The 10,551-nt window shown below is 43.4% G+C and overlaps 1 protein-coding gene across 1 annotated transcript in view; it reads right to left on the reverse strand.

The window, feature by feature from the left end:
• The window catches only part of LOC134436350 (F-actin-uncapping protein LRRC16A-like), a 69,306-nt gene that overhangs the window by 10,140 nt on the left and 48,615 nt on the right, over window positions 1-10,551 (reverse strand). Inside the window, exons 24-31 of the mRNA XM_063185508.1 lie at window positions 10,198-10,296; window positions 9,590-9,718; window positions 8,638-8,772; window positions 6,634-6,809; window positions 5,483-5,570; window positions 4,604-4,738; window positions 2,233-2,299; window positions 1,111-1,328 (exon numbers count right to left, since the gene is read on the reverse strand). Coding sequence (XP_063041578.1) covers window positions 1,111-1,328; window positions 2,233-2,299; window positions 4,604-4,738; window positions 5,483-5,570; window positions 6,634-6,809; window positions 8,638-8,772; window positions 9,590-9,718; window positions 10,198-10,296 — 1,047 coding nt within the window. The remainder of the gene's footprint in view (window positions 1-1,110; window positions 1,329-2,232; window positions 2,300-4,603; window positions 4,739-5,482; window positions 5,571-6,633; window positions 6,810-8,637; window positions 8,773-9,589; window positions 9,719-10,197; window positions 10,297-10,551) is intronic.

Consider the following 10,551-nt stretch of genomic DNA (forward strand, 5'->3'; position numbering starts at 1 on the left):
CAGACATAGAGAGTACTAATGACTAGTGTCTCATTTCACTTCACTAAGCACACGAATGCACATGCGGATATGCACATTTTGCACACACATCAATTCACATCCAAACATCAACAGGCTACATACAAGCAAACAGGTTCCTAAGCATGGATAAAAAAACAATGCCATGTGAAGCATGTTACAGTTTCATGAGGGGATACAGGCTACAAAAAGACCAAACTAAAAAAAAACAATGCCATGATTAATAATGATTCAATTAAACTTTGAAATTGTATATAATAATTGGACAACGTAAAAGTTGCAGCAGCAGAAATCCTGGAAGAGAACATGCTGTGGACATCAGCCACCCAGCCCTAGAGATCATGACGAGATGCATGTGATCCACACGCACGCACATGCACACACACACACACACACACACACACACACACAAACATGCTTGCACGCGCACACACACACGCGCGCATGCACGCACTCAAGCACGCCCGCACACACACACACACACACATACACACACGCACACACACGCCCGCAAGCACACACGCGCCCATGCACACACACACACACGCACACGCACACGCACACGCACACGCACACGCACACGCACACGCACACACGCACGCACGCACACGCACACATGCATGCACAAAAAAACACACGCGCGCCAGCACACACACACAGACCGCCTAATCAGCAGGGACTGACATCATCCTCCTCCTCATCACCCCACCCCAGGCCAGCAAGGCAGCATAGCATGCGTTGCAGGGAGGCCAGGGTCACTCTGACGGGGCCTTACTAGGGCAGCAGTGGCTCTTGAGGAGGCCATCTTGTTCCATTGGAGCCACCACTCCATGATGTTAACAAATGCATGGATGTGTTAAATGCAACAAAAGACACACAAAAAAACACTAAAATAAATATATACATGAATAAATGCATTGAATTTGAATGGAATGGAAGATACATTGTTTGAAGCTGCATCTGAAAGAATCTGTCATATATGAAAAAGATTCTTGATCCACATTTTCACTGGGGCTCTGGATGGGAGGATATTGATAAGATATAAAAATATATATATTTTTCATCTCGTCAAACTTATCCCCTGTGACTTACTGGTGCTCTGCTGGGGCGGGTGATCTTGTTGCGTCTGGGCCTGAGCTTGGTGATATGCTGCAGGGCGGGCACCTCGGCTGAGGGCAGGTCTCCAAAGAAGCCCAGGGCAGACGGCTTCTTCTCCAGCTTGGGGGGAGGCGTCGGGGGCCCGGGGGCGGGGGGGTCCACCTCGTGGATAGGCACGTCCTCCAGCGCCTTGTCCAAGTCAAACTCCATCTCTGTACACATAGGCAAAATATATGTATAACGCTCATTATGTCAAACTGTTTGAATCACACTTGAGTTTTTATTTTACTTCAGACATGTAAAACCTTTACATGTCTTAAAGGGACACTCCACCCATTTGCATTAGGCTTTCCATTGCTAGACACCCATTCATACTTTTGAATGGTCGTGCAACACTCTCTCAATTCCCCCTGACAGGAGAAATCCGTATTCACCTCTTGACACTTCCTCCTACAATGATGTAAAAATCGTCATCTTGCATCATTGTAGGAGGAAATGTAAGAGAGGTGGATTTCTGTTGAGACTACAAGCCTTTTTCCTACCCTTTCAACCCCGCCAATAGGGGGTTGGACCTAATGCACTAACAGACCTATCACAGATCAGTGTGCCAGTGCTTTTGACATCACTGGCATTGAGGCTCCAGTAAGTCGCTGGCAGAGCTGCCTGTGGAATCTACTACATATATGACCAACTTTCAATACATATTCATGACTCCACCGGTGGAATGCCCCTTCAAGTAAAAGAAGTGTTGACATAGGCCAAATGATTTACAAAACAATACAATACGATACGTTTTTATTCAATATCTTTATAGAACCTAACCAAAGATATTCAGTGGTCTCTTTTACATTGGGATATTGAAAAGGAAATGCCCCAAAAAACACTCAACGCTGCTTAAAAGTGGGGAAACCCAACAAGACAAAATGCCCACACATACAGGGATTAACAAACAAGGTGTTTCACTCAGAGTATTCCAATGTGAATTTGCTGAACATCTTACTATGGTTGTTCCCACTTACATTAACTCAGAAGTTGCATTACTGACCATGTGGATGGTCTAATGTTTTGAAATGAGCAATTAATGAGCATTCATTTCTTTAATTAAGGTGAATTTACCGAAGGCAACGGAGATGGGTCTCAGCATTCTGTACAGAATACTCTTCCTCTTGGACTTGGGTGTCAGCTGAAAAAGAAAGGGCCAAAAAATATTTTATGAAGAAAAACATGTACCGGTATTGATGAATTGAGTTTATACTGAAAGTGGTCTTCATAACAACCCCAAAGCCTTATGGTCCTACATGGTAACTACAATATCCAACCTAATACCAATACTTTGAAAGCCTTTTTCTCGGTTTCAATGTTGGTAGCACTTTGTCTTTGTATGGCAGTATAGTTGAAGAGTTCAGATGCAAAACCCCCTAAGTGCCTTTTCAGAAAATAATCTTAATTCATTTTTATTTAATACACAGCCATCAAAATTGTATATTTTTCTATTTCATTTACAGTGCCCTCCATAATTATTGGCACCCCTGGTTGAGATGTGTTAAAAGCCTTAAAATAAATTCAGTGTTTATTGCAGAAGAATACTGTCACACTGAAAATTTTAGGAAAATGTAGCCTTCAACTCAAATGAATTGTAGGAAAATAAAAAAAATCCCTGACTAAAAAATAATTATTTTTCATTAAATCACCTGTTCCACAATTATTGGCACCCTTAACAATTCCCAGGAAATAAATATAATTGAAGCATTTCTGTCATTTCTACAGTAGTTTACAAAGTTTACCAGAGTATGTAGGAACATTTAATTAGTAATTCATCACTTCCTGTTTCCCTGGGGTATAAATATGACGTGACACCGAGGCCATTTCTCTTATCCACTCTTAAACATGGGAAAGACAAAGGAACACAGCATACAAGTGAGGCAGATGTGCGTCGACCTTCACAGGTCAGGCAGAGGCTACAAGAAGATTGCCACTCAACTGCAGCTGCCCATATATACTGTGAGAGGAATAATTAAGAAGTTCAAAACAACTGGAACGGTGGTAAACAAGCCTGGACGAGGACCCAAGTTTATTTTGCCACCACGCACAGTGAGGAGGATGGTAAGAGAAATCAAAATATCTCCAAAGCTCACTGTTACAGAATTACAACAAATGGTAGCATCCTGGGGTCACAAAGTCTCCAAATCAACCATCAGGCGCTGTCTACACGACAACAAGCTGTTTGGGAGGCATGCACGGAGAAAACCTTTCCTCACCCACAATCATAAACGCAAACGTCTGGAGTTCGCCCAGCGGTATTGGGGCTTCAACTGGGACCGTGTGCTTTGGTCAGATGAGACCAAGATTGAGCTTTTTGGCAACAAACACTCTAAGTGGGTCTGGCGTGCCACGAAAGATGCGCATGCTGAAAAGCACCTCATACCCACTGTGAAGTATGGGGGTGGGTCAGTGATTCTGTGGGGCTGTTTCGCTTCCAAAGGCCCTGGGAAGCTTGTTAGGGTGCATGGCATCATGAATGCTTTGAAATACCAGGACATTTTAAATCAAAATCTGTTGCCCTCTGCCAAAAGCTGAAGATGGGTCGTCACTGGGTCTTTCAGCAAGACAATGACCCTAAACATATGGCCAAATCTACACAGAAATGGTTAACCAGACACAAAATCAAGCTCCTCCCATGGCCATCTCAGTCCCCAGACCTAAACCCCATTGAGAACCTGTGGGGTGAGCTGAAGAGGAGAGTACAGAGGAGAGGACCCAGGTCTCTGGATGATTTAGAGAGATTCTGCAAAGAGGAATGGCTGAAGATCCCTCTTTCTGTCTTTTCCCATCTTGTGAAACATTATAGGAGAAGATTAGGTGCTGTTTTGTTGGCAAAAGGGGGTTGTACAAAATATTAACAACAGGGGTGCTAATAATTGTGACACACATTATTTGATGTCAAATAATTATTTCTTTATGTGGGATTTTTTCCCCACTGAATAAATGCACTTGTATTGAAGGTTGGATTTTTCTCTTTTTTTCCATTAAGGTCCCATATTATTTAGAGAAAAATAATAATAATTGGAAGCTAAAAAACACATCTCAACCAGGGGTGCCAATAATAATGGAGGGCACTGTATGTAATATAACAATTTATATGTATTATCAAGTACATAAATGTAAACCAAACCAACAACAGGGTTCTATAAAAATATAAAAGTGCAGGTCTTCAGAAATGGAGTTAGGGGGTTTTGCATCTGAACTCTTCAGTTATACTGTATCACCAGCCCTCCTGTGTACAGGTAGAGTAAGGGAGGCAGTGGCAGAACAATTGCACACATGGCCCCAGGGCAAGCCACTTATACTGTAGGTCCTCTTATACAGCCTGTCAAGGTGACAATAGGACCCCCATCACCAATATAAGAGGGCCCTGGGCCCCAGGGCAAATGCCCTGCTCATCCCCCCCCCAATAGCTCCGCCCCTGATGGGAGGTGTCTCGCCTCACCAGGCACGCGTCCAGGTCCTCCTCTGCCTCTGAGCTGTGGCTCTCTGGCTGCAGAACGCTCTCCTCCAGCACCTCCGTCTCCTGGGAGTCATGATGCAGCAGAGGCCCATGGCCTTTCCTGCTCAGGTGCTCCGACTACATGCAGACAGGAGAGAGAGAGAGAGAGAGAGAGAGAGAGAGAGAGAGAGAGAGAGAGAGAGAGAGAGAGAGAGAGAGAGAGAGAGAGAGAGAGAAAGAGAGGGGGGGGGTGTTCCTCAATTACAATAAAGCTATACAATCACTTCATGAGAGGGAGAGAGAAATACACTTAAATGTTCCATAAAGCTAGACAATGACTCCATGAGAGAGGGAGAGAGAGAGAGAGAGAGAGAGAGAGAGAGAGAGAGAGAGAGAGAGAGAGAGAGAGAGAGAGAGAGAGAGAGAGAGAGAGAGAGAGAGAGAGAGAGAGAGAGGAAGTCATGCAGTGCAGCAGGTACTCCTGCTCAGGCCCGTTAACTGGTGGTGGGAAAATGCAGACATGTCAGTGCTATTCATAAACGGTCTACTTTATCCTTGTGTGTGTGTGTGTGTGTGTGTGTGTGTGTGTGTGCGTGCGTGCGTGTGTGTATGTGTATTGCCAAGACCCACATGCTTAGCATCCACACCTGTACAATTTCTCTGAATGTGTTTTGGCTCGCTAACACGGCCGGCATTTCCAAGAATAAGTACCCATGCTGGTGTGTGTGTGTGTGTGTGTGTGTGTGTGTGTGTGTGTGTGTGTGTGTGTGTGTGTGTGCGTGTGTGTGTATGTATGAGTGTGTGTGTGCGTGCGTGTGTGTGTGTGTGTGTGTGTGTGTGTGTGTGTGGATAACAGAGAGGAAAAGCAGCACAGAGACTGACCAGTGTTTGTTGAGAACGGGACAGTGCTTCTAATATCTCATCTTCAATACGGTCTGAGAGGAAGGACGCCATGTTGAGTTTCACCTCACTGTGGGAGTGAAAGAAAGAAAGGTTTTTAGTTGGGCTACCCTTAATTAAAGCGGGTTGCGCCGGTTTAGATTCAAAAGAATTTTTCACCATTTTCTTGCTAGTGGAACACATTTAAACTATTATCCATCGTATTTGATTTGGTTGGGTACTACAAAACATAATTTTTAATGCAAATTGGCTGTTTTTCTTTCCCCATGAAGCAGAGCATGACATCACGTTGGGGACTGGAGACTCAAGATTCTCTGCTGAGGGGGAGTCCCCAGTATGACATCATCACTAAATTATGTTTAAAAAAATTAAGCAATAACCTATGAGAGGACGGGATTTGTGATCGATTTATAACGGGTAAAAGGACGACGACGACGCGAAGCACAACAACAACAAAAACCCACAATCGAGCAGCAGGATGTACAAAGTTTGTGCTACTCTCACCTAACTACAAGTAGATGAAGGATGAATAACCAACAGATTAGGAAGGCTGAATAAAAAAAATGCTTAACTACTGTACCCACTAACACTGCTTTAAAGTCCAAAAATGTCACAGATCCTTCATCCAACATTTACTTCACAGGATGTGAGTAATGTACCCTCCTCCTTCTGATGTGTTACTGTACTACAGTACTCAGTGTTGCAGTAGAGCCCATCAATTAACAAATTAAATACATCTATCCCATAGATGACTATACAGATTGTCCCATCAAAGAAAATTAAAAAAAAGTGGCCCTGCCGTGGTAGGGCACTGGGTTACTACGCCAGCGACCCGGGTTCGATTCAGACCTGGGTCATTTGCCGATCCTTCCCTGTCTCTCTCTCTCCCCACTCATTTCCTATCTCTCCTCCACTGTCCTCTCAAAAATAAAGGCAAAAACGCCCTAAAAAAAGAAAATAAATAATAATAATAATAATTATATATGTATATATATATATATATATATATATATAAAATAAATATAAATATAAATATATATATATGAAAAAAAAAGAAAAAAAGTAAAATCTTCACACACAACCTTGAAAGCTTTATATTCCCTCCAAAAGGCAAATCATCGCCCAGCCCCCACCTGATCTTGTTGATGATGTCCACGGCCGACTGCTCCAGCAGGGTTGCCGTGACGAAGCCACGGGGCACGGCCATCTTGCCAGCGCTGGCCCGGATCAGCTCCTGCCTCAGGTTTGGCTTCTTCATCACGTTAGGACACAGGCTCTCAGCCGTATCCACCATGGACTTCAGCAGACCCTATAGTAAGCATGGGGATAGAGAGTGCAATGGTAAACACTGAGAATATATCAGGGTTTTTCTTCATCTCTCTAAAGGGAAAGAGATGCGTTACATTGCAATAACACTATCACATGTTGCGAATGAATTCAAGTTCTCTTCAGTATGAAAAAGGTATATAACAATCATATGATTGTTAACAATCAGCAGTGATTCCAAAACTTTGGGCCGGGGCCCACTGTTGGGCCACAAAGGGTTTGCATGTGGGACGTGAAATCCTTATACATATATATATCATATTTTTGTGTGTGTTGACTCTTAAATTACTGTAAGTTGTATTGCTTATTGGGTCAGAGGTGGGCCAGTAACATTTTGGAGAATTTCAAGTCGATAGATAGATAGATAGATCAGGGGTGGGCAACTTTCATGATACGGAGGGCCAAATTTTGTCATCGCCACCATCGGAGGGCCACATGACCAGGGATCGGACTGTAACTTGCAGAGTTCGATGTGCAGTTGGTTGCTCAGTGACTGCCAATATTGCTTGGAAGGAATGGGAGTGATCTCTATCGGCTAACAGTATAATTACAAGGGACCATGGACGGTAGTGTTCTGGAAAATATACTCATTATTTATTTCTATCTTTAATTATGTTTTATCCATGGGCCATACTGACTGAGGAGGCGGGCCGCATGTGGCCCCCGGGCTTCCAGTTGCCCATCCCTGAGATAGATAGATAGATAGATAGATAGATAGATAGATAGATAGATAGATAGATAGATAGATAGATAGATAGATAGATAGATAGATAGATAGATAGATAGATAGATAGATAGATAGATAGATAGATAGATAGATAGATAGATAGATAGATTTTTAGGGAATCGCTGTAGTGTTGCCAGGTCTCCCCGTGGCTGTTTCTATCAGTGGTTTGATAGCAAGCGCATGCAAACTGAATAGCGAAATCGCATTGCAATATTAAACACAAATCAAGTGTCGGGGCCGTCAGAGGTTTGCGATGCTCACAGACATTTCTATTAGATGGGCCTATGACCGGTGCAGCAGGGCCTTTTATACTCGCTGGGACGTGACGTCATCACACCCTGTCTAGTTTAGGTCTTTTTTTTAACAAAACTGCGGTCTTGGCATTGTGACGTGGCACGAAAGAGTTAAGGTTCCTGCCAGCGGCTTCAATGTTGGGTGCACTGCTTATTCCAGTGAAAATGTTCATATCTCCTCTTTTTATGTCCAAACGGCGTGAAACTTTACGCTGCATCGCACCATACCACTTTTCTTGAATTATTAGATAGATGTGGGTATGTTACAGCTGAATGAACAGACTCTAATGCAAGATGCTTTATGTGCATCAGAGGCTGAGATATTTGGGTTTTTATAGGCTGAGGGCAACTCAAACCCAACAAGGGCTTAGACATTCAGCAAGTGTTTTTTGCAGGTGCTTTAGGCATCAATGGGTTAAAGTAAAACAGTGGAAAGGAGAGGCTGGAGCACACTGCAGTTTAGTTTTCAAGACTTTATTTTGTGCACACACCTGACTGACGTTTCGGTGTTGCTACACCTTCTTCAGAGTCAAACCAGAGCCTTCTTTGACTCTGAAGAAGGTGTAGCAGCAACGAAACGTCAGTCGGGTGTGTGCACAAAATAAAGTCTTGAAAACTAAGCTGCAGTGTGCTCCAGCCTCTCCTTTCCAGTGATGTCTATCACACTGTGATGCACCTGCAAGCTGAGTGAGGGATGATGCGTAGAGTCCCAATTCTATTTTAAAGTAAAACAGCCTTCCCTCCCGTCTCTATTCAAGTTATGTTGCACTGGTAGTTTGTGAGGAGCCTACCTGTAGCTGTTCCTCCATGACGCTGGTGAGCTCTCCAGCCATAGACTGCAGCTTCTGCTGAATGGGGCCAACACAAGGGCCCTCCCCAATCTCATCGTTACGAGATGTCCTCAGGTGGTACATGTTGGGAAGCAACTGCAGGCAAACAGTACAGAACAGGGAAAATATCAGCCTGATTATCATCGACGTTCAAATCTCTTCAAGACTTGGTCTGACCAAGAGCACAACAATTAACATTTCCCAATTTTTCGGGAGCTCAGAAAGTACTTGCATTGCTCTTGACCTGACTAGTTGCAACGTCGAAGGTGTTGCGTCACTAGGAGGGCGCGGCCTGGCTAGAAAATATAAGAATAGTATGTAGTAACTATCTGAGCATAAAAATTGAGGAGAAATGTGTTTAGTTTTTTTGTATCCAAAATAAAAAAGTTAAGAGTTACTAAAAAAAAGAAATTGAAGAGAAGTACAATTTTCTCACATTGCCCAGTCAAACATGTTGTAACTTAAGCTCTATTATTTTTTGGTGTAAGTGGTTTCTGAATCCCTGTGCAGACACTGCAGTTCCTGAACTGAGAAATAGCGGTCTCTACACATCCTTTAACTAGTGTTATGAAGTATTTTTTTCCCCCATCATAATGTTGATGTTTTTAGTGTGTTTCATAATTTTACTATTTTAAGAGTTTTAGGTCTTGTTATACTTTGCATCGATTGACAGTTCTACAGCTTTAAATGTCCCTGTTGGGGGTGCACCCCCCATCCCCCAGCCAAAAAAAAACAAAAAACAAAAACAGGCTTGAATGCCCATAGGAACTGAGGTTCACGTCCGGTCAGGGTAATTTCCCAACCCAACCCCATCTCTCTCTCAACATCATTTTCTGTCTGTATCTCAGACTGTCCAGTCATAATAAAGGCAACCTCCCCCCCCCAAAAAAAAAAATCACTGTTGTGTTTCTACCGTTTTCGAGTTCCTGGCGTCCTTCATGAGTTTCTCAGCCACGCGCATGTCCTCCTGGATGGGGTCTGTCTCCGAGTACCGAAGGGAGTTCAGGTGGTCCTGCACCTTCACACACATCCTCTCAATCATCTGCGGAGATGTGGACAACACAGCATTACAGAGAAATACATTTTCAATACTATTATAGAGAAATATATTTAACGCTAATGTTATAAAGAAAATCTTTTCTGGGTCATTTAAGCATCAGTTATTATAATAATTAAGCTAATAAATATCACTTTAGTTAGACTTTGGAAAGGTGGAAATGTGATTTGAAGATAAAATGTGGTATGTAAAGGTATCCAGTCTGTCAATCTGATGCAAAAAAACAAGGATAGAGAAAATCACAGATGTGAAACCACAGGGCCATGTGAAAACAAACCTGTACGAGAGTTCAAGGAACATTACAGATGAATTTTCACAGGCTACATTAAAATTCACGGAACACACCGGGCAGGGCAGACCTCATGCAGTTTCCTTGGCGTGATTTAACCGTCATTTAGGTCACAGAGCTCCAGAAAGGAAAGACGCTAAACAGCACAGCTACAGCACGATAATGGCAAAAGCACCTGGTGGGTGGTGGTGGTGACGATGCCTTGCTGGAGTCGATAGGCTTGTTCCTGGAGGTATTTTCGCGTCTCGTGGTTCCTCAGAAGGTACTGCTCCATCTGGGGAAAAGCAACGGAGGAAAGACAGACAAACTCAGTGGTACAAATTGTACCGCGTGTTTGCTGGTGACCCCTTCGTCATGTCTCGGTGGGTTTACTTGTTTATGACGAGAGATTTTCCATCTTGTGCGCTGCCAAAAAAGCCCTGTTTACTGGGGTTCGGGCTAAGAGTTCAGAGCTAAAAAGAGCACACTGGCCCACAACTGAACACTGACACAGAGGGGGAGTCCATCCATGCATATTCATATGACGAAC

This window comes from Engraulis encrasicolus, chromosome 20 (genome assembly GCF_034702125.1).
Source record: "Engraulis encrasicolus isolate BLACKSEA-1 chromosome 20, IST_EnEncr_1.0, whole genome shotgun sequence".
Taxonomy (NCBI): domain Eukaryota; kingdom Metazoa; phylum Chordata; class Actinopteri; order Clupeiformes; family Engraulidae; genus Engraulis; species Engraulis encrasicolus.